Source organism: Ahaetulla prasina, chromosome 1 (genome assembly GCF_028640845.1).
Source record: "Ahaetulla prasina isolate Xishuangbanna chromosome 1, ASM2864084v1, whole genome shotgun sequence".
Lineage (NCBI taxonomy): Eukaryota > Metazoa > Chordata > Lepidosauria > Squamata > Colubridae > Ahaetulla > Ahaetulla prasina.
The window spans coordinates 359418230-359446150 of record NC_080539.1 but is presented as its reverse complement, the minus strand read 5'-3'; the positions used below and the strand labels follow the sequence as shown (position 1 = coordinate 359446150).

Here is a 27921-nt window from a genome sequence, read left to right as displayed (position 1 = left end):
GCCAGGGATCTGCAGGCAGGTGCTGTTGCCTCGCGCCACTGCCGCCGCCGCCGCTGCTGCTGCATTAGCTAGGAGACCAGAAGCGCGTTCACGGGGTGAGTGCGCGCCCGGTAACAATTCTCCCCCCCACTCCTCTCGTGTTGGGTGTTGTTTTTTTTTAATCTTTTTCTAACCTAGATAGATGACCCCTTGCTTCTTTTTTCATGCGGTTGGCGTTGCTTTGAAACAGGGTGGCACGACGGCGGGGAGAAAGAGAGGAATGGCGGGGGGGCAGGTTTTTAACCTTCATTTGACACATGTAGGAGAGGTGGTGGGGGGGAGGCGTGCGGAAAATCAATGGGGAGGGAGGCTGGGTTTCTAGGGTCCCGGGGGAGGGAAACGTCGTTCAATGGAAGGAATATATGGCGGTGGAAGGAAGGTCGTTGATTATTTTATTTTATTTTATTTTTCCCAAAGGGAAAGGTGTTTTTTTAAAAAAAATAAAATAATAATAATAAAAAAAATAGATGGCACGGAATGAAACGGGAGATGGGCAGTTCATTCGTGGGCCTCGTCAGAGGAGGTTTCAGTGATGCAGATGGTAAACAGGAGGCTCTGGAAGAGAGAGAGAGGGAGAGAGAACACGGAGGCGATGGGAAGGAGGGAGGCAGCATCGCAGGTTGCAAAGGGAGCCAGTTCCGGCTCAAGGGCTGGTCCTCCTTCGTTTGGCTGGGCCTGTCTTGCAAGAGATGGATTGGGCTGGGAGAGGAGGCGGGGGGGGGGGGAGAGAAAGAGGGGGCATTTCGTAATAATAGCTCTTTCCCTCCAGGCAGAATAACTCTTTCCCCCCACCACCCCACTAAGATTTTCCAAAGGCTCTTGGAGATGCAAATCTGTCAGCAAGATCAGTTCTATAATAACTTGAACTAGAGAGGTTCTTTTCCTTCCTTGGAACCCCTCCCCGAATGCCCCGTCTAGTTTGGGGGATCAGCACTTTGGGAACTTCTCCTTGGAAGTGCCCGGCTATTGAGCAATTTAATTCCATATTTGATTGAGGATGTGTGGAAAGGAAAGAAGGTTTCCATCTGTGGTCTCTTGTCAAAGGATCTACTACATTGTAGCTGGGGAGGGGGAGGAAAAAACCCTATGGTGGTACCGTGAAAATACAATTTGTGAAAATACAATTCGGACAATTTGTGAAAATACAATTCGGTATCGGACATGATTAATGTCTTGTGGTGAACACGTTTATCAGCTTTCCTGAGGCTCAGCCTCTTGTATGCAATGCAGCATTAGGGGTTGCTTCTTCAGATCAAGACAGTGGGGGGAAGGGTGCATTATCACTATTTTTTTTTCATCCAAAGGAGAGCAACTTATCCTGGTCAGGCTGCACTCAGCTATTCCTGCTAGCTTAACAAATCTTCCTAAGTGTTCTACTGCCCATGGTTAAAATTGCCCATTAGCAAGAGCAAAAAGGTGGTGTCTGTGTGTGGTATGTATGTATGTATGTGTGTGTGTGTATGTGTGTTTGTGTAGCCAGACCGGCCGCTTTAAATATTCAATAACTGGGGAGCATTTGATTCAACATGAAAGCATTTGCAACTTGAGCAAACTGTGCAAGGCATTGCATGGACAGATAAGGCCGAGCCAAAGGGATCCTGCTGGATAGCATCGCACTTGGATGTCCTCGCAAACCAGTGATTGATATTGAAAAGATTGAATAGCTTGACATCGGCCTGCTCTGCTTCCCTGCCATAAGCTACGATGATGATAATTTGCTTAGACAGCCTTAAAACTGGTTTGGACTTATGAAATGGAGAGAAGAGTTAATTGCACCAGTGAAATGGAAACAGCCGGCAAAACATTTTGCACAGGGGTATCGGTATTGGATATGATGTCGGGCAGAAAACATTTGACTCAAATTAGGAGGATCTTACACAATATAAATCCAGTATATTCCTGCATTAGGGCAATCTCCCTCAAAACATTGGGTGCTGATAATGAATAACTATTTGAGTTATCACTTTGATGTCTTGCATAACATTTTCCCCTCTGAGGCATATACATGAAAGTGAGATGGAAGAGATGGAGAATCGATCTTAACAAAATAACCGAGTTGGAAGGGACCTTGGAGGTCTTCTAGTCCAACCCCCTGTTCAAGTAGGAGACTCTATATCATTTCAGACAAATGGTTGTCCAGTTTCTTCTTAAAAACCTCCAGTGCTGGAGCACCCACAACTTCTGGAGGCAAGCCTTTCCATTGGTTAATTGTTCTCATTGCCAGAAAATTTCGCCTTAGTTCTAGGTTGGTTCTCTCCTTGAGTAGTTTCCATCCATTGCTTCTTGTCCTGCTTTCAGATCTTGACTTATCCAGTAAGGCTCTTGGCCTAGATCTTAAGGAAGAAAGGAAATTAAGTTAGAGGATGTTAGCTATAGACAGGTATTCCTATGTATTAGGAAACCCATTTAGAAAATGTTACTCAGGCATGATGCCATGATCTTCTCCCAGTTTCTGAAAGCCCAACTAATGAGGTAATATTATGTAAGCCAGTTCATTTTGGGAATTATTAGCAACAGAATTGATGACTGCTTACTACTTCCTGAATCACATATTTCCTTATATATGCTATCACTTTCCTTGTCTATGCTGTAAGCATTTCATGGCACAGAATATTACAGTAGATGAGCTGCTGTCCTGATCTAGGGCTCTTCTTGTGTTTTTATGCTTTATGAGAACTCCTAGAAGATCCCTTATTCAGTAGGTAGGCCTGAAAATTGGAGCCAGATTCAGATTAATCAGTTTTCAAAGAAGACCCTGCAACTATCATGTGAATTGGAACCATTGTTGTCAATTTGACATTTTGTTTAAAGTAGAAATGACATCTGAAAACCTTCTGAGATAGATCTGTACCAGATACCCAAGCAAATTCAAAAGGTGCTGGTATTCTTCCATGTTGGAGAACCAAGAGTTGCATATCTGCATTGGCCTATATGCTGTTTGTAGGATTCCCACCCAACTTGCTTGCTCAACACCACATAAGGAGGGTCTTACGTGTTTATGCAGCATATTTACCGTATATACTCGAGTATAAGCCGATCCGAATATAAGCCGAGGCACCTAATTTTACCACAAAAACTGGGAAAAACTATTGACTCGAGTATAAGCCGAGGGTGGGAAATGAGGCAGCTACTGGTCAATGTAAAAAATAAAGATAGAGCCAAGTAAAATAACATGAATATTTATTTGAACGAAAAACAATAAAAGTGCAAAAGGGGGAAGGAGGATTCCCAGCTTTAGAAAATTTAGAACTACGCCACCTTTGGTATGACCTGAGCATAGCTCATAAAATTATCTGCTACAATGTACTTCCTATCAATGACTACTTCAGCTTCAACCACAACAATACACGAGAACACAATAGATTCAAACTTAAAAGTGAACCTCTCCAATCTAGATTGCAGAAAATGTGACTTCAGTAACAGAGTTGTTAATGCCTGGAATGTGCTACCTGACTCTGGTCTCTTCCCAAAATCCCCAAAGCCTTAACCAAAGACTATCTAGTATTGACCTCACCCCATTCCTAAGAGGTCTGTAAGGGACGTGCATTAGAACACCAGCGTGCCTTCCGTCCCTGTCCTAATGTTCCCTTTAGTTGTATTCCTTTTATGTATTCAATTCATGCTTATATTTATATAATTATTTAATATGTATTTGACAAAATAAAATGAATGAATGAATGAATAGAATAGAATAGAATAGAATTTTTATTGGCTAAGTGTGATTGGACACACAAGGAATGAATGAATGAATGAATGAATGAGTGAGTGAGTTACTTCAACAACATTGTCTCACAGAAATTGACAATACAACTGCAAGCATGAAAATGAGTCCTCCTTTAGCTTCCAAGGGACCAGGGTGCCTCTGAAGGTCAGTGCTCTAAGCACTAAGAACCCAGCACAAATCTAAGCCTGTATGCACACCAATAGTGAAAATACCCTGCACAGTGTCTCTTGGCAGAAGGTTAATTTTCATAGGCGTTGGGGTGGCTCTTTTTTTTTTTTGGCAGGGCAATAAGGATCTCTAATATCATTAAACCCAAGTGTGAGGAAAAGACAGCAGCTAAAATGTTAAGGCCAGTTGTGTGACCTTCTCCAATACAGTTGGCCTGGCTGTTTGCCAAAACTTAAAACACCCTCCATCCCCCTCCTGCTAAAGCTTCTTTCTTAAAACAATTGTGGTCTTTGCCTTTCATGTCGCTCAACCTTTCACCTGCCAGGTTCCTAGCCCTTCACCCTTGACCCACTGCTGTGTTTGCTTAGCATTGTGCCAATCGACTTTAGAAGTCTGTGTGTGTGTGTGTGTGTGTGTGAGAGAGAGAGAGAGAGAGGAGGAGGAGGGAGTGCAAAGGGGAAGGAGGATTCCCAGCTCTAAACAAAGGAAATCCCGGAATGCCAGCGAAGGCGGTGCTCGCGTTCCTCCTCCCTTGCTCAAAAGCCCCAATAACCTTCACCAGCAAGGCAGACCCCCACGGGAAGGAAGGGGACAGGCTGACTCACCGAGCATCTGGCTGAAGAGCAGCTGCTCCAGGTCGCCCAGCACGGTGAAGCACGGAGGGAGAAGAAAGAATGAAAGAAGGGAGGAACGGCCCTCCTTCTCTCTCTCTCTCTTCCAGCGCCACGGAACAGAAGGGGACTAGGCGCGCACACACGCCCAGCTTCTGAAGCACGGAGGAGAAGAAAGAATGAAAGAAGGGGAGGCGGCCCTCCTTTCTCTCTCTCTCTCTCTTCCAACGGAAAACGCTCTTTCGCTTGCGGGGAGAGGAGGGAGGAGGAGGAGGTTGGCTTGCTTATTCAACCCTTCCCGGCTAGCCATCCAGCCCTTCCCAGGAGAAGGCGAGGAGTTTTGGGCGGCGACCTTTTGCTAAGCGGCAGCTGCTGCCCCAACACCACCAGTTGGGGCGGAGCCGGTGAGCTGCAGTAACTCCCGCCAGGCTATGCATTGGCGCTGGGAAGCCCTGGCGGTGCAGTCCTTCTCGGCTGAGGAGGAGGTTTTCCCCTCTTCTCTCTCCCGTTGCGCCTGAACATCTGCCTAGCAACAATGACGACACGGGAGAACCTTTTTCTACTGGTTGAGCTTGGCCAATCGCCGGCTTGCTCTGAGTTGCTGCATTGTTTGTTCACCGGGCGTCTCAATTTACCAGAAAGCGGAACGCGAGTTTGAGGGTCGCGGCGGGATGGCGCTGCGCTCTGCGCCGCCGCGAAACCACCCAAAGGCCAGAAGAAAGGTCATTCCATCGAGTAATGGGCGGCTCCTTCCTCTCCGCCTTACCCATGCTATGCGAGCCCGGCTGGGCTGCAACCCCGCCGCCGCTCCTTCCTCAGCCTCCGGGGCTCGCGCTCTAGCAGCCGCCAAGCTCAGGCGGACTCGGCAGCTCCCCATCAGCACTCGCCGCGGCGCGATTCGGGCAGGAGGTCGGGCTCGCTCCGTGGCGGTGGTGGCGGCGCCACCGCCACAGAGCGAGCCCGACTCCTCCTGCCCGAATCGCGCCGTGCGAGTGCTGGTGGGGGGCTGCCGAGTCCGGCCTGAGCTGGGCGGCTGCTTGGGCGCGGGGCCCGGGGGGCTGAGGAAGGAGCGGCGGCGGGGTTGCAGCCCAGCCGGCTCGCACAGCATGGGTAAGGCGGGAGAGGAAGGAGCTCGCCCATTACTCGATGGAATGACCTTTCTTCTGGCCTTTGGGTGGCTCGCGGCGAAGCTCGCGGTCGGGAAACCTCCCTTCCTCAGCCGAGAAGGCTGGCGGCTCCCCTGCCCAGCCCTCTCACTGCACCACCAGGGCTTCCCCGCGCCAATGCACAGTCCGCCAAGTTTGCGCCGTCCGCCCACCAGACACGGGAATGGGGGGCGGCCTGGGGGCGACAAATCCCGCGAGACCTCGGCGGGCCCGCTCCCCGTCCCTCCCATGGGAGTCCGTTCGGTACCCCCTCCTGTGCGGGGTTCCCGAAGACGTAGACTCGAGTATAAGCCGAGGGGACGTTTTTCAGCACAAAAAACGTGCTGAAAAACTCGGCTTATACTCGAGTATATACGGTACATCAATCAGTGATTTGCTGGGTTTCTACAAGATACCCTATCATAAAAGAAACAAAAAAAATGGCTTGATCCAAAATAGTAAAGTTGTCTTCAAAGGCTACAAAGGCCTTAGTGTTTAAGACGATTCCCCATTCAAATATTAACCAGAGCCAACCTTGCTTAGCTTTCTAACTCAACTAAGGTTTGGTAGGTCCTATCACCTGCTAAAGCTCTTGCATAACATACTAAACCACCAAAAAAAATCTAACCAACTTAACGCTATTTCAGCTTAGCATATTGTAGGAATGCATATGATAAATCTCGACTTGGCCTTGTGAAACATATTGATGAATACAACCAGAAGCAAATGTACATTGTTGAAGGTATCTCTTGGTGGCTGGAACTGGGGACATAAGCCTAGAAATTAGATAGCTGCATTCCTTTGCACTAGTCTTGGATTCTGTAAAAGGAGATGCATATTCTGTGGAAAACAATGCAGCATGGACAGACAGCATCTGCATTTCAATGGCTTGTCTGATTCTGCACCAAAAGTTCTTCACATCTTAGGCATTCTGGTTTTCTTAGTGCTTGAAGGTTCTGGAGCAGGTACATGGCAAGGCAAGTAAAATTGAATCAATCTTTTCTTTTGCACTGTCTTTCGTTTTTACCCTCCTCAACTTTTTCATGTGTCTCGAGCACATGTGCTTGATGTCAAAGAGCAAAGGATTTATTATTATTTTTTTGGTTAACCAAAGTCATCTTCGGGTGGTGGGACAGAAAATCAAGATGGCAGTCATGATGCATGTAACAAAAGTGTAAGATTTTGATTTCATGGTCATATCAACATCTGATTCTCTCCCCTCACAGATGCTTGCATGTGTGTGCATAACCGTCAATTTAGAAACCATTCCAAGTTGAAATGAAAAAAGTGACTTACATCCTAACACTGTTGTAGCATCCTCCCGGTCATGTGATCAAAATTTGAGTGCTTGGCAACCAGCATGTATTTACAATGGTTGCAGCTTCCTGGCATCATTTGTGACCTTCCCAGCTGGCTTTCAACAAGCTAAGTTAATGGGGGAAGCGGATTTGCTTAATAGTTAACACTTAACAGCCATGGAGATTTGTTTAACAATCTGGCAAAATAAGTCACTGAATGACAGCTTTGCTTAGCAACAGAATTTCAGGTCCCAACTGCGGTTGTAAATTGAGGATTATCTGTAATCACAGCCTATAAAAAGGTCGTTTTCCAACATAGGGCATTGTGACTCGATTCATACATTACATTAAGCCATAATATGATTTGTTCAGCATGAATCCAATTGGCTGTTGCTTTTTCTACCATCAAGTTAAGCATAACATGATTTAGCCCAATCTCTGCCATTGAATCCAACCATGTCCCATGTAATTTAGTATTTACTAATTGGCAACACAAGTTCTGTTTATTTTCAGTCCAAAAAGAATCTTAACCAGCTCCATTTGGAGAATGAATTCAGATATTTTTTTTTGCACCTCAGCATGTACAGCACCGTTAAGCAAAGGCTATTCTAAAAATAGTGACTCTAATATAATTCCTATCCTTATAATAAAAAGAGTGATTTAAACAGGACCCATGTGAAGTTACCTAATGCAAGGTGAGATCTCACATTGGGACAAAGTCTTGGTTTATTAAATTAGCTTTTTGGTTATATCAGTTAGCCAAGTTTCATGAGTGGTGCGGTGGCCTAGACAGAGGTGGAGCTCTCGCCTCACAATCAGGAGGCTGTGAGTTTGATCCTGGGTAGAGGCAGATATTTCTCTCTCTGGGCACAGTGAGATATTATCTGCTGAACAAAGCTCTTCATTGGCGACAGGAAGGGCATCTGGCCAGTTAACATTCTGCTCCAGTCAGTTGCCTACCCCACAAGGGACTATGGGGTTGTTAAAAGAAGAAGATGATGATGAGTTAGCCAAATTTCATCAGAAGCTATGGTTTACAAACCTGAGTGGTCATGTTCATAGAACATGCTAAAATCAAAACAAATGTAATTAGGAATTAGTACATTGTGTGAACCAAGTCACTGAATCAGATGGAGCAGAGTTTTTTCCCAGGCCTTACTTGGTGATGAAGCTTCTAATTCTTCCCCACTCTCCCTTCACATCCATTCTCTTTGTCTACAAACCCAGTAAGTAAACTTTCTTTACTTATATTTTCTTTCCTTGTCTTTTACGAGCCAGTTAGCTTTCCCCTTGTCTTTATTTCTATTAACTTTTAAAGGTTTGGATGCCAAGCAGAACAAGGCTGCGCTTGTTTCCAGCATTTCTTCAGAGATACTGTAGGGAGAGGGGTCAAGAGTCATATTTTCTTAAGAGAGAGAGAGGAAAGATATGACTAGGGCAGTGATCGTTAACCTTTTTGGTGCCGAGTGCCCAAAGCGCGTACACAAATGCACGTGTGCATGCGCGAACCCCCAAAATGCAATGTGAGTGCCCCCCCTGCATGTGTGTGCATCCCCCATGCATGCGCCCCCCCCCCGTGCCCCATTTTGGCATCCAGGTTAGTGAAGGAGCCCAAAATGGGGCAGGGGGGGCTTGGCCAGTGCCACCCCCCGTGGATGCGCCCCTCTGCACATGCACGGCAGAGACCCAAAGACCAACTGGTTGGTGGGAGCCACGTGCTCATGCATGATGGAGCTGGGCTGGGGCGATGGCTGGTGTGCTCGCAGAGAAGGGTCTGAGTGCCACCTCTGGCACACGTGCCATAGGTTCTCTATCACGGGACTAGGGGAAGCACTAAATTTGGAAATGCAATGAGTTCCCCATGAGCTGATTAAAATGAATTCTTCCCGCTTGGTTCTTAGAAACAGCAGTAATAAATAGTGACTGTATGTCTACATGCCTTTGTCTGAGTATTGGTGAAAAATGATGAGTTATGCAGTCATGGAATGAATCCCTGAGTAACTGCAATCCACTGATGGTTCATCCTTTTATGTGCTAATATTCTTGCAAAGTATGTTTGATTTATTGGTCCTTTCTTTTGCATTGGTAGGTGATGTCTTTGGGACTTATAGGTACTCCTTGACTTACAACCATAATTGGAACTAGAATTCCCATTGTAAGTCTTTGCAGTCATGAAGCAAGTCATCACATGACCACACCCAATTTTTACAACCATTTTTTACCCCCGTCATTAAGCGAATCCGGCTTCCCCAATTGACTTTGCTTGTCGGAAGCCAGTTGGGAAGGTCACAAATCGTGATCAAATGACCGCAAAACTCTGCAATGATTGTAAATGCGAGTTGGTTGCCAAGTGCCCAAATTGTGATCATGTGACTATAGGAGTGGTGTGACAGTTGTAACTTCCAGGTCAGGTCATAAGTCACTTTTTTCCAAAGTCATTGTAATTTTAAACAATTGGTAAATGATGGATGGATGTAAGCAGTTCTCAACTTTAACTCAAGTTGAGAACTACCTGCATCCATTAGAACTAGGTAGAATCTCCATGTACTGAAGTAGTTTATCTATGATGCAAGAGAAAGAACAATGACTTTGTCTCCATCTTGTAATTGAATGCTTCCCAAAATACCTGCCCTGTTTTGAAACAGAATACTGGATTTGATGGACTTTTAGGCTGATGGCAGCAGAGTACTCATATAATTCTGGACTAGTGTAACTCAAGACTTCATCACTTCTGCCCTCTCCTTTTGCTAAAATTCCCTGTTGTCTAGGTGTTTTAATTCCCAAACCAGATTACAGACTCAGAATCAGATACTGTGTAGTGCAATCCTTACTTCTTTTCTTGGAATAGCTTCAGCAAGATTTTATTTGGGAATTACTTCCAGCCAGATAAGCAAAGAATTGCAATCTTCTTTAATGCCTAAGAATGCTTGCCAATTTGGTGTCCATTGGTAAAATGCTAGAATTCCAATTTCATAAAAAGTAGACCATATAAGATTGGATTCAAGCCACCTTGAAATAACAGCTTTTCAGAAACAGAACATTCCCTGTGCATAATTTAGGAGCAATCCATCTCCCCTGCTGCAGAAGTCAAATCTGAGGCTTCCTTTTAAAATGCTTTCAAAAAGCATTTAATGAAAAGTTATGCATGTATTCCCTGTGTATTATAACGATCAATGCACATAGCCTCAGAGGTGTTCATAGGGTATGGTTAAAAAAGTCAAAATGCTGGCCATAATGGTGCAATCCAACTGTTTTTTTTATGTATGTCACACTGGCCTTTTTAAATCATACCCTGAGTCACCCCTGCATTGCAATGGGTATAACAAATAGAAGAAAAGAAAGGCATGCATTGAAAAATTCACCGCCAGATTAAAACTTAACAGTGAGCCAAGGTGACAGAAAAATCAATACATTTTTAATTTCCAAAAATCTTCCAATCCAGTTATTTGACTCAGTTTTATATGTCACTAGGGACCAAGCAAAGGGCAAAATGATTGCCCAGCAATCTTAGGGCTGCTTTTCTATAACTGAGCCGCCCCATTTTTTTTCTCCTTTTGATGAAACAAGACAGAAAGCGTGTCTCTAAAATTCAATTTTGTATTGATCAATAGAATGCCCTGAGTTCTGAGCTCCTCTTTAATCTTATTTTCTTGTTATCCTTTTGGATTTGTCTTTTTCATCGCTGAACACCCAAAGCCAAGGATGAGGCATTCATCCTGGGAGCATCTGCTATAAAGAGCTCAGTGGGTAAAAACACAGCTGACTCAGAGCCAAAATGGAGACCGCTTTCCTATTGCTACCACCAAACATTGCTTAGCAGTTCCCTGCTGCACAAAATTGAGGACTGTTTAGCTGTAGCTAAAACCCATAACTGAGATCGGCCTCTAAAAAGATGAGAGATGAATCCAGCTAAATCCTTCTAGGCCCTAGGAATTATTTCAACCCCATCGTTTGCTTTGTGTAATGCAAGTAAACCACGGGCTGTTTAATTAGCTAAAACAGTGGTTTTTAACCTTTTCTTCACCATGGACCCTCCTTAAATATCTTTTGTGACCACGGACCATGGCCACGGACCTCCAAGACTTAAGATGTAACTCATAACATTTTTTTTCAAGCCTTTGTGGACCCCCTGTGATGACATCGCAGCCCCCTCCCCAGGGTCCACAGATCAAAGGTTGAGCTAAAAGATTGTATTGGGTGGTATGTCTGCTATGATGAAATTAGAAGAATTAAATGCTCAGTCTTACATATTGGAAAAACGAACCCAAACACTAAGTACGAGCTTGATAGACATTACCTTACAGATGACTCCCACCCTATAAAAGACCTTGGAGTTTTCATATCCGTAATAGCTCAGGCCGTAATAGCTCAGGCTGTTAGAAGCCTGTTATTAGAACACAGCAGCCTGCAATTACTGCAGGTTCAAGCCCGGCCCGAGGTTGACTCAGCCTTCCATCCTTTATAAGGTAGGTAAAATGAGGACCCAGATTGTTGGGGGGGCAATAAGTTGACTTTGTAAATATACAAATAGAATGAGACTATTGCCTTATACACTGTAAGCCACCCTGAGTCTTCGGAGAAGGGCGGGATATAAATGTAAATAAAAAAAATAAAAATCAAATGATCTAAGTGCCAAAGCCCACTGCAACTACATAGCAAAAAAGGCTCTAAGAGTTGTAAACCTAATTTTGCGTAGCTTCTTTTCCAAAAACTCTACACTACTAACCAGAGCATACAAAACATTTGCTAGACCTATTCTTGAATACAGCTCACCTGTCTGGAACCCATACCACATCTCTGACATTAATACAATTGAACGAGTCCAGAAATATTTTACAAGAAGAGTTCTCCGCTCCTCTGTAAACAACAAAATACCTTATACCACCAGACTTGAAATCCTGGGATTAGAAAATTTAGAACTCCGCCAACTCCGACAACACCTGTGTTTAACACACAGAATCATCTATTCCTTCCTGTTAAAGACTACTTCAGCTTCAGTCGCAATAATACAAGAGCAAACAATAGATTCAAACTTAATGTTAACCGCTTCAATCTTGATTGCAGAAAATATGACTTTTGTAACAGAGTTGTTAATGCTTGGAATACACTACCTGACTCTGGTCTCTTCTCAAACTCCCAAAAGCTTTAACCAAAAACTGTCTACCATTGACCTCACCCCATTCCTAAGAGGACTATAAGGGGCGTGCATAAGAGCACAAACGTGCCTACTGTTCCTGTCCTATTGTTTCCTTTCATTGTATGTGCTTGTATATAATGTTGTGACATAATAAAAAGAAGAAGAAGAAGAAGGCAGGGCATATCTATGATGCAGTATCTAAGAACAAGCGGTTTAAAGATCTTTTTTTGTATCTCTCTAAGGAACTGTGGGAAGTGTAGATCTCTGTAACAATTGTTACCACTGTCACCAGACATGTAAGAAAAGTCTGTAGGTGGGTTAGAATGTCAACCATTACATCTGGCATTCCGTTTGCTATCATGCCCAATCAGATGTTCCCACACAAAACAAGCATTTAGCTCTTTTGGTGTTGTAACAAGGGTAAGAAGTTTACAACATTATGTTGGTGTTTTCGATTTTATATCTTTTTCTGTGAACAAGGCTGGAACGATTGCTCAGTGCTGAGAAAATTGCCAACTCTGTGGTCTCAGCTGCACAGATGAAACCGAAATAAAGTGCATTCAGTTTAATAATAGCAGTCAGCGTGCTTTTAAATAATGAATAAAACCAACACAATGCACTTTTAAATAATCTGTTCTACAAGCTTTCTGAAACAAACAAACAAAAAATGTTGATGCTCTCTGGAAATTTTTCCATTTATATGGTTTGGTTGACCTACAAGAGCTCCATAAAATAACTTTCTTACCCAAAAGGCACCGTTCCAAGATGGAATCTATGTCACCAATGATGATGGCATCAGTTAAGGAAAGCAATGCATCTGAACTGATTTAAGTATTAAGTTCCAGCTGATGAGCTGCATCAGTTTGAATAACTCATGAACCAAATGCTGATCCAATATCAATACAATTCAGCCGCAAAACTGGCTGATTATCTATACCATGATTTTTATTCATCATCTTCTTTCAATGACCCCGTAATCCTATGCGGGGTGGAGTCTGGATAACTGAACAGAGCTGAGTGATTACTGGCCGGATGCCCTTCCTGTCGCCAATGTGGAGTTTTGTTCAGCAGATATAGTCTCGTTGTGACCAGAGAGAGAAAATAACTGCCTCTAAGGTAAAGGTAAAGGTTCCCCTCGCACATAAGTACTAGTCGTTCCCGACTCTAGGGGGGCGGTGCTCATCTCCGTTTCAAAGCCGAAGAGCCAGTGCTGTCCGAAGACGTCTCCGTGGTTATGTGGCCAGCATGACTCAACACCAAAGGCGCACGGAACGCTGTTACCTTCCCACCAAAGGTGGTCCCTATTTTTTCTACTTGCATTTTTTACGTGCTTTCAAAACTGCTAGGTTGGCAGAAGCTGGGACAAGTAACGGGAGCTCACCCCATTACATGGCAGAACTAGGGATTCGAACCGCCGAACTGCCGACCTTTTGATCGACAAGTTCAGTGTCCTAGCCCCTGAGCCACCATGTCCCTTGCCTCTACCTCTACCTAGGATCAAACTCACAGCGTCCTGATTGCGAGGTGAGAGGCCATCACACCACTCCCATGATATTCATTATTTTCCTGAAAATTGGGGTTGGAGTGAGAGCAGGAGGTATCTCAAAGACTGATCACTCACAACTCTAGTCTTAATCCTTGTGCACCTCCCAAAGCAGCCTGAAACCAGCCCTCCAGAGCCTTGCCATTTTGCCATCGAAATTCATCCCTGTGATTTTTTTCCCCTTTGGGGCACTTGGGGGCAGAGGAGGAGGGTGGAAATAGGAACTATTGGCTTTCCAATCAGGGAGCTGAGTTGACTGCTGGAAAGTTGCCAGCCATGGTGCTAAAGTGATTGTCCTTGATGGGTTGGGGAATAATCGAGACAGCTTTCCCTTTTTAAAAGAGAATTATTCTTTGAAAGGTAAGATAATTGATGTCCAAAGGAAAGGTGGATGCAAGTCTTCTCTATATTTTGGAGAGTGTTTTGGGGGTGTAGCATGATTTTGAGACTCGTGCAAATTGAAGGACTAGAGCTAGGCAAATCATCTCTAAGTGAAATGGGGAAACTTAATTATTCATCCCAGAGAGATGATAAGTCCAGTTAGCTTAATTGCCTCTTCAGTCTGTGTTCTCAAGCCAAATGTTTGTATATGTCACAGAGATTAATTCATAAAACAATATATGAAATATTTATATCCTGTAAGATCCAGGGCCCTAAAGTAGCTTGCATATAAGAAAAAAGAAAATAAAAATCTCAAATGCAAATTATATTATAATATAATGTTAAAAAAATTCCTCGTTCATCTTAATGTTTCCATCCTGGTTTCTGTTCCTTGATTGCAAAATGGCGATGGAACCTCATTAAAATTTAATTTATTTCTATATTTCCCTCAGAGGGTGGGATTGGAGTTGCCTATATAAGTTTTCTCCATCCTGTACTATCGGTTATGTTTTCAGATCAATTTTAGTTGGATAGATTAATCTGGGCTTTCTTCTATAAATATTGCTTAGGGACTATTCCAAAGACCTGGACATCTTTTCAGAGATGTAGACAGCTTCCAGAAATCCTCAGCAACATGGTTATTGACGTGGATTCTAGGAATTGCAATCCCCAGTTCTGGAAGTATTTGGGAATATTTGGGAAACTTGTTTTATAAAATAAATGTGCTGTATGTATTGTGTGATAAGAAAATATGTGTATGTATATACAGTATGACATGACATGACATGACATACTGTACAGCTTGCCAAAGCTAGTTCTAGAACAGTGTTTCTCAAACTTTGCAACTTTTAAGATGCATGTATTTTAGCATGCTGTCTGAGGAATTCTGGGAATTCTAAGGAATTCTGGGAGTTGAAGTCTACACATTTTAATGTTGACAAGATTGAGAAGCTCTGGTCTAGAGTAGACCATAATTATATGAGAAATTACTGTGGTCTCTGGTAGAATATGGGGTATAAAACTAATAATGATTTGGTTGGATATCGTGACAAAACCAAGGGAAAATGGCGGAAGCAGCCTTTTTTAAAAAGATAAACTCTGAATTTATAAACATCTACAATGTCTTATGAACTAGTTATCTGAACTCAATTGAAGTTGATTCTTGATTCCAAGCAGCCATAACATACCAGGGAGTTTTATTGTATGTTGTGCTATATGCAAAACAATGCAAAATTATATTAAAAAAGACTCTTTAATAAATCAAATTGCAATAAACTATTCAGTAAATGAAAAACGAAACCACTTTATTAATAGTTCATAATGGAGAAGATAGTTCTCTGCCTAATTTGTTAGTGTATCCTATTTGCAAACTTCCATAAGGATTATAAAATGTTACACTTTTGATCAAAATATACCAGAGGGTGGGGGTGGCATTGCAATCTAACCTCTCTGCTTTGGCTTGAATCATAATGCCTCAACTGCCATATTTTGATCCCATATACCACTAAATATGGAATTTGGGGTGGGTGGGTGGGTGTTTGGGATTGTTATGTGTGTTGGACCTGGTCTTTGGGTGTTAAATGAATTTTGTTGTATGGGTACACTGTGTATATACGTACAATGACAATAAAGTTGTTATTATTATTATTATTGTTGTTGTTGTTGATGATGATGATGATGATAGAATAGAATAGAATAGAATAGAATAGAATAGAATAGAATTTTTTATTGGCCAAGTGTGATTGGACACACAAGGAATTTGTCTTGGTGCATATGCTCTCAGTGTACATAAAAGAAAAGATACCTTCATCAAGGTACAACATTTACAACACAAATGATGGTCATAGGGTACAATTTAACACTTAATGATAATCATAGGGTACAAATAAGCAATCAGGAACAATCAATATCAATATAAATCATAACGATTACCAGCAACAAAGTTACAGTCATACAGTCATAATTGGAAAGAGATGGGTGATGGGAACGATGAGAAGATTAATAGTAGTGCAGATTTAGTAAATAGTTTGACAGTGTTGAGGGAATTATTTGTTTAGCAGAGTGATGGCCTTCGGGGGAAAACTGTTCTTGTGTCTAGTTGTTCTGGTGTGCAGTGCTCTATAGCGTCGTTTTGAGGGTAGGAGTTGAAACAGTTTATGTCCAGGATGTGAGGGATCTGTAAATATTGTAAATATAATGATAATGATAATAATAATACTGTACAGGTAGTCTTTGACTTACAACCATTCATTCAGCAACCGTTTGAAGTTACACCAGTCCTTAAATTACAACGGTTGCAGCATCCCCACAGTGATATGATCAAAATTCGGTCACTTGACAACCACCATGTATTTAGAATGGTTGCAGTGTCCCAGAGTCACATGATCCATTGCAACCTTCTTAACTGGTTTCCAACAAGGTCAATAGGGGAAGCTGGATTCACTTAATGACCACGTGATTCACTTAAAAACTGCAGTGATTCACTGAACAACCATGGCAAAAAAGGTGCTAAAATCAGGCAACAACCACAATGGAGATTCCGGTCCCAATTTTAGTTGTAAGTCAAGGACTATCTGTTATTCATTTTTAGCTCAGTTACAATATTAAATATGCCTGTATATGTAAAATAACAAGATAAATAAATAACATCGTTGAATGTGGATGATACTTACCAAAAAATACTTTAAGAAAATTAGCAGGGATTTTTCTTTTAAATGTTTTTAAAAGTCTGTGGTGGGCTAAAGTTCAGCCAGATTCTATAAAATAGCTTGGGAAATAACTTTAAAGAAAATAGCCTTAAAGAGTCTTGGGGACTTGTCATTAATCTTAAAGGATCAGAGGATGTGGTTTTCTGCTGAAGTTGTAAATTGGGTGGTGTTTTTGTGCCCCATCCTTTTCCTACACCCTCCTCCAACTCTTCCCCAGATGGCTTCTGCAACAGACCCTCGCTATGGCCAGAAGGAATCCTCAGACCAGAACTTTGACTACATGTTCAAGATCCTGATCATTGGCAATAGCAGTGTTGGTAAAACTTCCTTCCTCTTCCGGTACGCCGATGACTCCTTCACTCCGGCTTTTGTCAGCACCGTTGGCATTGACTTCAAAGTGAAAACCATCTATCGCAATGACAAGCGCATTAAACTTCAGATCTGGGTAAGGAGACAAGAAGCTGTCTTGCCTTGTAGCAGTGTTTCTCAACCCCTAGCAACGTTTAAGATGTGTGGATGTCAACTCCTGGATTCCCCCATGCTGGGCTGGGGAAATCTGGGAGTTTAGACCCACATGTCTTAAGGATGAGAAAAACCGCCTTGCAGGATTGCTTGCAAGCATTACCAGAATAATTGCTTTCTGAGAGAAAATATGATCGGGGTCAGAAGGATCGGGGTCCCTGACATGACTGGGAAGGAGCTTGAAGAGGTCAGAGACTCTGCCAGCTGCATTAAACAATATAAATATAATTGGAGTAGTGCTCTGTTTTGTGCAAGGAAGTGTCAGCCCTTCCAGGTAAAGCAGATAAGAAACACGATCATATGTGATGGTATGTACAGTTGCAGGAGGAGAGGACTCAGAGCTTTCCCAGAAAGAAAAACATAGATCAAAGAGACCCGTGCAGTCCTGAGTTGGATGGAAAGGAGATAAGTGGTTCAGGGGAAAACCATATCCTAGAATCTCTCAGGATAAAGAGCTCTGGTGGCGCAGTGGTTAGAATGCAGTATTGCAGGCTAATTCAATTCAAGGTTGAATTGACTCAAGGTTGACTCAACCTTCCATCCTTCCAAGGGTGGTAAAATGAAGACTCAGATTTTGGGGGGCAATATGCTGACTCTGTACACCGTTTAGAGAGGACTGTAAAGCACTGTGAAGCGGTATATAAGTGTTATTGCTATTGGTATCTAGTAGTTGAGAAACTTATAGCTTTAGTTTGGCAAGATTCTGTCTATTAGGTGTAAGCAAAAAAAGGATTGTACTTGGTTGGCTCTCACTGTCTTCTCTTTGGGCTTGGGCCTGACACCAGAGGAGCTAATTCTACTTTATTGTAAGGCTTCATTAATAGAATCTTGCAATGCTGAAAGTACAAATCACTGTCTCTTTTTAAGCCTTGGATGGGTCCTTCCCAAGTTTCTTTCTCTTACAAGTATTGTATTTTTTAGAGTATAAGATACACATTAGTTTTTGGAGAGGAAAACAAGAAAAAAAATCTGCCTCTGCCTATTCATCTGGCTAGCATCCTTGCAGCAAATAGCCCGTTCAGCTTCAGCACATTATCACAGCCTGATTCAGGACGAGCAGCTGATTGGCGGTTAGATCGGCCTCCCAGAATACCGCTAATCAGTGTTCCAGGCTGCGGGGATCGCCACAGCCCATCACTGCCTCCGTGCATCACGTTTTCAGCCTCCACACACCATGTTTTTGGCCTCCACACGTCATGTTTTTGGCCAGTTCCAGGTGGTGATGATCGGCAGCAGGAATCCCCGCTGCCTGGAACCGGCCAAAAACACAACATACGGAGGCCAAAATAGGGGCACGTGGAGACCAAAAACGTGACATGCGGAGGCGGCGATTAGCGGTGATGGGCTGTGGCGATCCCCGCAGCCTGAAATGGGTCTAAAATGGAGTGTGCGGAGGCCGAAAATGTGACGTGGAGATTGAAAATGGCTGAAGGGTGGGGGCAGGGGGGTGGGGCTTTGGCAACATTTGGGGTATGAGACACACAGACATTTCCACCCACTTTTGGGGGGGATGTGCGTCTTATATTCCAAAAAATACAGTAACTGCAGCTTCCTCCCTCCTCCTATCTGATCAGTATCTCCTTCCCTCCCTCCCTCAAAGTTGTTCCTACATACCATTATATTAAGGTTCATGTTACATAATATTTGTTTTCCTTTCAATGCTGTTACAAGGATTACAAAAAACTGAAAATTTTGAATCCATTGGAATTGGATGGCTAATAAGACTTTCTTTTTTCACCAAGCGGGGCTGACCTGATTGATTTTAGTATGGGGGGTTTTAGTGGGTTTTAATAGGGTTTTAGTTTTTGATAAAATTTTAGCTAATATTTTAAGTATACAGCGGTTGAATCAGATTTTTAAACTTGTTATAGTATTTTAAATTGTTTAGGATTTCTGTCGTTTTATTGGCTGTACACTGCCCTGTGTCTTCGGAGAAGGGCAGTATAAAAATATGAATAAATAAATAAATAAATAAATAAATAAATAAATAAATTTAAATAATTATTTTTTTAAAAAAAATCTTTTTTGGAAAACAAAAGTATACTTTGGCCACGAAGACATTTGATAAATGTCTCCTCATTATAAAATCAGTTTATTATGAAGCCAAAGTACAATTTCTTATAAGGTACAAGAAAGTGCTGTTTTTTGAAAATATGATCAATTAACTGAAGTGTTTTTAAAATAGCTGTAGTGATCCATGAGGTCCATATAGGCACCCAGCATCTTTTTTTCAGCTTCAAGCAGGGCCAATATTTGGCAGCAAAACCATTAATTTTCTGAAATTCGATTTTTCCTATTTTTAATGAAAATAAATAAAGTAGCGTATTTTTCGCACTATAAGATGCACTTTTTCCCTCCAAAAAACAGGGTGGAAATATCTGTGCATCTTATAGAGCGAATATTGAGGTGGAGGGAGGGGACGGGGTGCGCCGGGGAACGCTGGAGTCTTTGCTGCCAAGCAGCTGATTGGTGGTTGGATCCGGCTTCCAGAATACTGCCGTAGGTGGCGGTTGAAATCCACTCACCTTCAATTTGCCAAGATTGGGAAACATTGATGTAAAGTATGGCAATTCCATAGGATAAATGCTATTAAAAAGTACTTCAAAATTATTTCTGTGTTTTTCTTAGGATACAGCAGGGCAGGAACGATACCGGACTATCACCACTGCCTATTATCGAGGGGCAATGGGTTTCATTTTGATGTATGACATCACCAATGAAGAGTCCTTCAATGCTGTCCAAGATTGGTGAGTCAGAGTTTTTAATGACTAGTTTTAATTAATTCTAAAACTTATAATAATTTTAATATTCAAATGTTCTCCGAGAATTATTTTAAACAAATGCAGCTGACATTTGAACAAGCCATGGATCAAATTGACATCTTCAGTATGTTTACATGTTGCTTTATATTATTTATTTATTTTTAGTTTATTTTATTTGTATGCCACCCTTTATTATTTTATTATAATAGTAACTATTATATTATTTTAATATTATGTTACAAGTAACGGTGAACATATCCAACATACTTTTCTTCTCCTATTTTCCCCACAACAACAACAACCATGTGAAGTGGGTGGGCTGACAGAGAGGGACTGGCCCAGATTCACCCAACCAGCTTTCATGGCTAAGGCGGGACTAGAACTCACAACCTCCTGTTTTCTAGCCTGGTGCCTTACCCACTGGACCAAAACTGGCTTTCTTTCTGAGTTACATCTTTCTGACTAAGTCTTGTGGTTACTTTTGCTCTTTATTCTTATGTAATTTAGGTAGGACAGAATAGAAAAGTATAAAATGCCTTAAATGCTCATTAGAGGTAGTCTTTGTTTAGCAACTGCAATTGGGACCAGTGATTCAGTCATTAAGGGAAGTGGTTGCTAAGTGAAAAACCATGTAAACTGCAACTGTGCTTATGGGTTTCCTTAAATTTTCCTTTGCTTTTATATCGTGTCAGAAGGCTATGACCCCAAGCAGCCAGGTGAGCCCAAATGGTAGGGAAGGTTTCTGAAACTCGATTTGCGAGGAAAAGACTGGACATCTATTTATCTGAAATGGTATAGGGCAGGGGTGTCCAACACAAGGCCGGGGGCCAGATCAGGCCCATGGAGTACTTAGATCTGACCACAGGGCCACTCTGGAAATAGCAAAGGACTGGCCCGCGATGCTTCTGCCAGAAAAAAATGGGTTCCCAAGCTCCTTTTTCAGCTGCCACAACCTCCTGCAACCCTCTGCCAGTGAAAACCGGCAGAGGATTGCAAGAGGCTGTGGCAGCCGAAAATGGAGCTTGGGAGCCCATTTTCACTGGCAGAGCATTCGGGCCACAACAGGCACCCCCGACACGAGTGACGTCGAGCTGGCCACGTCCACCCTGGCCACACACCCCTAGCCCCCTGAGGTCAAACACAACCCTGATACGGCCCTCAATGAAATCGAGTTCGACACCCCTGGTATAGGGGCTCCTGCTTGAGCAGAGGGTTAGACTAGAAGTCCTCCAAGGTCATTTTCAACACTGATAATGCACTGGAAGCCAGCTAAAAGGATAAATCTTATAGCCCTTTTCCCCTACTTCTCTGTTCTTTGGATTACTTTCCCCAATGCCGGGATAATTAGCAAAATTAGGGGCCTCTGTGGCTCAGACTGCTAATGCAGTCTGTTATTAACAGCAGCTGCTTGCAATTACTACAGGTTCTAGTCCCACCAGGCCCAAGGTTGACCCAGCCTTCCATCCTTTATAAGGTAGGTAAAATGAGGACCCAGATTGTTGGGGGCAATAAGTTGACTTTGTATATAAATATACAAATAGGATGAAGACTATTGCTAACATAGTGTAAGCCGCCCTGAGTCTTCGGAGAAGGGCGGGATATAAATGCAAATTTTAAAAAAAAGATTAATATTTGTATTTACATTCATTGGAGAGGAAAGGGTTATAAGAAAATAAGCAGGCACACACAATGAAAAGCTAGCACTGGCTGTTTGCCTATTGCGCTGCGTCTGTGTGCAGCCAAATGCTTAAGAGGCAAAATATATATATTCAGTGTGAAATTGATTAGGGGCCTTGTCAGTTAGAGGCAGCATTTGGGAGCCAGTCAGACTTCTAATCAATTAATTAAGGTCAGAGAGCTGAGCTTCTTAACTTGGGGTGAGTATTTTCTAGGGGAGTAATATGCTTCTTAAAGAAAGCAGCTCAGGGAGAGATATCTTGATGCAATCTCTCCTTTCTGTGAGGGGGGAAAAACAGGCAAAAGATAATACTTATTAACTGACTGCAATGGTGAACAGGTGACTGAGAGATGCTTGAAGGTCATACTTGTGGGCATTTGGTTGCAAAGTTACTTTTTCGTCACTGTCATGCCTGCAAATTGAGCCATGGTGACGCAGTGGTTAAAATGCAGTATTGTAGGCCAACTCAGTTCAGTCCTGACGGGGCTCAAGGTTGACTCACCTTTCCATCCTTCCAAGGTTGGTAAAATGAGGACCCAGTTTGTTGGGGGCACTAAGCTGACATTTGTAAACCGCTTAGAGAGGGCTGTAAAGCACTGTAAAACAGTATATAAGTCTAAGTGCTGTTGCTATTGCAAATGATTGCTGTCCAAGAACAAGCACTGCCAGTATTTTTTATTGCATTCCTGTTATATTGAGCAGGAGTTTCAGTAGTGTACCTTCATGATGAACCCCCTAGGTAGAAGATACCTGTATTAGGTCCAACCCAATGACATAAAATTACATGTAGCTTATTTTTTTAGACTTTCTTTGCTTCTTCCGTATCTTATTTTTATCATGCCTCATGAAGGCTTGTCCAGAACTCTAAAATTTGCACACCCTTTTGTGACATTTTGTTGGATCCCAATAAAACTCTTATCTGACTATGGACATTTTCCGCCTGGGTCAAACATGCTTGTAATTACTTGTAGTACTTGAGTACAGCTGAAATACGCTCTTGTTTTTCCTTCCATGTTAAGAAGCACTGACCAAATATGACTGAGCTTGTTTCTCCAATGTTTACTTAAGGTCAACTCAAATCAAAACCTACTCATGGGATAATGCCCAGGTACTGTTGGTGGGTAACAAGTGTGACATGGAAGATGAGAGGGTTGTCTCATCAGAGCGAGGACGTCAGCTTGCTGAGCACTTGGGTAAGTGAAGAACAATTGGAAGGATGTGTATTTGAGCTATAAAGATGAGTTTGATAAATAATGCAGAAGTGGAATTTCAAGCCTTCAGGCCTCAAGGAAAAAAATGAGTGTTTTAGGGCTTTATATAGCTAGTGTGGATTAATTAATTATGCAAAACAGATTGATATGTGAGATACATTTGCACAATATCTGCACATTGTATAGAAAAAATGTAGGTGGCTAATCTTTTTGGAAGATTTTGAAATTTTAGAAATTGTGTTTAAATTATTAGCTGATTCTGTTGTTTTCAAGACCTGTTTGTAGCTGGATCTTTATTAGATATAAGATGTTGAACTTGATTAACCTACCTTGATGCTTTGGATTTCATAAAATCATATTTATAATAGAAGGGAGATATTTTAGGCCAGTAAATCCAACTCCCTCCTCTGTGCAAAAATTGAAGGTAGAATGTCGATGACAGATGGCTGTCTAGGCACCATTTCAACACATTCACTGAAACGCTCACCATGTCTCTGATAAATGACTCTGCTGTTGTACTGCTCTTAATGTTGGGTATTTTTCCAAACATTCAACTAGCATCTTCCTTCATGTAACATAATACATGTCAGTCTGAATGACATCCTTTTCGGTACTTAAACAAGGCCATTACGATTGTCCATTCTCAAGGATAAACATTTCATGGTCCTTCAGTTACTCTTCACAGGACTTAATTTCTAGTCTTCGGATGTTCACTCTTTTCTTGAACCTCTTTCAGCTTCCCTGAATCCTTCTTAAATGTGGTGCCCTTATTTTACAATACTTAACATGATCGAACAATAACATTTCATGATTGAACATCTACACTATTATAGATTTAGCTTAAATTTGCACTTATAGTTTTGGCAGCTAAATTACCCTGCTTGTTCCTACTCAGTTTGCAATCAACTTCTATCCCAATATTTTTTCACAGGAACAAGCCAGGTTTATCTCTCTATTTGATTTTTATTTTCCAGGTGAAAAACTTTGCATTAGTCTCTATTAAGTTTAATTCTTTCCCTTTCAACCCACGATGCTAACGTATCAAATTATTTTATTTCTGTCTTCTATTTATTCTGTCCTTTATTTATTGAATTTATATGCCACCCATCTCACTATCATGCTGCTTAATTTTCCCACTCATTTGTGCCATCTGCAAATTAGATAATTACTTTTTCCTGTCCCTTCATCTTAATCATGAATTATAAACGATGAGTATAAAGCTTAGGACTGAAGCTTGGTTGTCTTATTAGACAGATCTCTCTGGTTCAATAAATCTATAAGAATACTCCAATGTGATTTTGAATCATTTGTGTATCACAAGCTTGCTAATAAGAATGTTATGAGGTATTTTCTCAACGCTTTGCTGAAATCGAGATATATTATGTCCACATCATTCATAAAGTGTACTAACAAAGTGTACCAACAAAGTTACTAAGTTGATAAAAAGGGTAAGGCTAGTTTGGCAAAACTTATTCTTAACAAAATGCACACTGACCTCTGGTAAATCACTCCATTGTTTGCTGATGGATTTCTTATTTTTTTACTCCTCTTGGAAATAATTGGTCCTTGATTTTCCTCAAGGCCTTTTGACTCGTTTCTCATTCTTGTACATGCATTTTTTTTTTGTATTTTGTCTTTTCCCTTCCTCCAGGATTTGAGTTCTTCGAGGCCAGCGCGAAGGACAACATTAACGTGAAGCAAACCTTTGAACGTTTGGTGGACATCATTTGCGAAAAGATGTCCGAATCACTGGATGCAGCTGATCCAGCTGTGACCGGTGCCAAGCAGGGCCCACAACTGACCGATCAACAAGCTCCTCCCCACCAGGATTGTGCCTGTTAAGAGACTTTGGTGTGGATACCCTGACTTTACCTGTCCCACCCACCTTGCCTGCCTCATGTCTTGCAGTAACCAGAGCCCCTAGATTCTTGACAGTTTGTGCTCTCTGTCTTCCCTACCGCCACCAACACACACACACCATTTAGCTATCCCATTGCTTATCCTTTTGGGGTAGGTGGTCGAGACTCAAACCCAGAGCTTCTCCACCTCTCTGTGTGGGCCTTTGAATGCTTCAAAAGTTACTCCCTTTAATCTTTGGGTGGATAGAAGCTCTATCTTCCTGTACGCTCCCCTTACCCCTCCCCCCAGGGTCCAAGTTGATGAGCGTGAAAAAAGGGGGGGAGGGGGCAGCGCTGGAACTTTTAACTGTTCTTAGTGGGGTTTTATTTATTTATATATTTATAATGTTCCCATTGACACCTTTGAACATTCTTTCCCTCTTCCTGCTTTGTAAGCACCCCGATTCCACTGTATTTTCCTGCACTCGGTATGGACAAAAATAGAGGACGTCCCGAGATTCAAGGGGATCTGGGTGTGTCCTTCGCAGGAAGGAAAATATATCTGTCAGAAGCATCTGTCTCTTTCCTCCTGACCGCTGATCATGGGCTGTAGAGAAAAAATAATATTGTTGAGGCAAACTGAGTTATTTGGGAACTATCCCATTACCAGCTCTGAATTGGGCTAGGTTTTTGTAATGCTGTGAAGTGAGATTAACCTCAACGCTCCCTCTCGTTTAGCTCCAGTTCGTGCCTGCTTCTTGCATGCTGTTTATCCTCTACCATGAATGAAAATAATAGGTTTTAAGGTGAATACCTTTCTTCACAGAATGGCAGGGATTTCCAACTTAAAACTGTACTTCTTGTCACGCTGGATTCTAAGGCACTTACGATCACTCTAGGTCTAGTTGAACCCGGTCACTTAGCAAGAAGAGGCTTGCATGGGTAGATCCTTTTTCCACTCAGGTAGAAGAGGAAAAGGCCTCCCTGCATTTAGAAGATGACCATATTTAGAGAAACGATAAGAGTAGATCCTTTTGCTCCACCAGCAAGGAATTTGTAAGGGGGGGGGGATTGCTCTGCTACTTGCAGCGGCCTAGTCTGCACCCAGATTTTCCAGCTTCTCTCCTTGAGAAAGACAAGGCTAAATTGGAACCAGTGCTCACTGACTGCTCATAGCATAGCAAAGAGGTGCCCTTTGGGCTATGTGTAGCAAACTCGTCACCTGCCCAGCGTCACTGGAGGTGAAAGTAGATCGGAGACGTTCTGCTGCCATTCGGTTGCCCCGCAGAAGACGGTTCTCCCACTTTCACCTTGCCGAGTGTATAGATAACCTGCTTGCTCCTCTTCCCGTCTTCCTCGGTGTACAGAAAAAGAAAAAGAAAAAAAAAGAGCAATCTCTCCAGATCCATGTAAATAGAAGTAGCTGGTGATGTTATGTGTGTATGGACCTTTCATTGCTGTGTCGTGATTTGTGTTGTTGTTTTTAGTTTGTTATTTTTAAAATAAGTCACCCTACCTGACGGGTTTTCACAGAACTTATGTATTTATTTAAGAGGAGAAAGGCGGAGAGGCAGCTGGAAAACCCATCTTGGCTGATCTAAAAACCACACGAGAAAGCCAAAGGGTTCTTCGTTATTTTGGAATGGTTTCTCCACTGCTTTCCTTTCCTAAAACAGACCTGCGTTTGCAGGGGTTAAGTTGAACCTGATGTCATTCATTCCCCTCAGTTCAGTAGCCTCTTTCCCTAGCACCGACTGGGGCAGGTTGGGGTTGAATTCTGTCAACAGCCACTGTTACCTTCCCCCTACCAGTACTCCTATTCCCCCTTTCCCATTGCTATCCTTAATTTATTTTTTCAGTGAAGCTCTATACGTTTGTTTTACAAATTCTTGGACACCATCTGCCCTCTCTCTTTCTCTCTCTCTCTCTGTCTCTCTTTTTTGAAGTTTACTTTAATGGAAAAAAAATATGCTGTACTGTATTTAAAAAACAAAACAAAACCTGTCAGAAGTGTCAAAATAAATAAATTCAGTTTCCTAAAATGAGCAAACAAAGATCACTGTATTAAGGAGATATTGTGAAGAAATAAAATGGCTAATCACAAAAGCGTTTGATGTCAGAGTTCCTGTGAAAGAAATACAATGTAATTTTGCCTGAAAGTGGTAATTAAGGATCAGGGGAAATTATTAGAGATGCAGATAAAAAATATTTCCCCCTGTCTAGATCATTCAAAGAGGTACTTAACAGTATACATATTCAGACCCACCAGATTCATTGATAAAGAAATATAATATTGTGTGGAAGAATAATTGTGCAGTTAGTTGGCGGTATCTTCTTGCAGATAAGAAACTTGCATAGAAAAAATTCTCCTAGGCAGATCTCCTTCACTGTATAAGCACAAGGGGCTTTGATCAGCTGAGAAATTATTTTCCAGACCCATTCATTCTATTGGTTACATTAGCCAAGAATATTTTGGAAGCTTCTTGTAGAATTGAAAGACTCAAGTTTTAAAACAGTGGAACAACTTGCCTCCAGAAGTTGTGAATTCTCCAATACTGGAAGCTTTTAAGAAGAGATTGGACAACCATTTGTCTGAAATGGTATAGGGTTAGGGTTAGAGCAGGGGGTTGAACTAGAAGACCTCCAAGGTCCCTTCCATCTTGTTATTCTATTCTATTCTAAACTGTAAGGCCAAATCCTTTGCATCTGAATTCTGAGAAACAGAGTAATGACTGATAAACTTCATGTAGTCTTCAACTTACAACCAGAATTGAGTCCATAATTACGGTCGTAAGTTGTGACAATGCCTGATTTTACAACCTTATATGCATTGGTCATTAAGCGATCCTATTGTCCTCTATGTCAGTGGTCTCCAACCTTGGCAACTTTAAGCCGGTGAATGGCGCAGGCTGGTAAGGCCTGTTATTAAGAACAGCCTGTTATTAAGAACACAAAGCCTGCAATTACTGCAGGTTCGAGCCCGGCCCAAGGTTGACTCAGCCTTCCATCCTTTATAAGGTAGGTAAAATGAGGACCCAGATTGTTGGGGGGGCAATAAGTTGACTTTGTAAAAATATACAAATAGAATGAGACTATTGCCTTATACACTGTAAGCCGCCCTGAGTCTTCGGAGAAGGGCGGGGTATAAATGTAAAA

General features: G+C 42.1%; 1 protein-coding gene across 1 annotated transcript; it reads left to right on the top strand.

Annotated features, from left to right (window-relative positions):
- Positions 1 to 27921, top strand: RAB3A (RAB3A, member RAS oncogene family). Its single transcript, XM_058163261.1, has 5 exons — positions 1 to 95; positions 16972 to 17199; positions 19905 to 20023; positions 22785 to 22909; positions 24579 to 27921. The coding sequence occupies exons 2-5, from the start codon at positions 16972 to 16974 to the stop codon at positions 24767 to 24769; spliced, it is 663 nt and encodes a 220-aa protein (XP_058019244.1). The 5' UTR covers positions 1 to 95; the 3' UTR covers positions 24770 to 27921.

Bases quoted from the DNA above. Each gene is read 5' to 3' on its own strand.
- RAB3A (XM_058163261.1), top strand. From the start codon at position 16,972: ATGGCTTCTGCAACAGACCCTCGCTATGGCCAGAAGGAATCCTCAGAC. The intron at 17,200-19,904 runs GTAAGGAGACAA...TGTTTTTCTTAG, and splicing joins GCATTAAACTTCAGATCTGG to GATACAGCAGGGCAGGAACG. The intron at 22,910-24,578 runs GTAAGTGAAGAA...CCCTTCCTCCAG, and splicing joins TCAGCTTGCTGAGCACTTGG to GATTTGAGTTCTTCGAGGCC.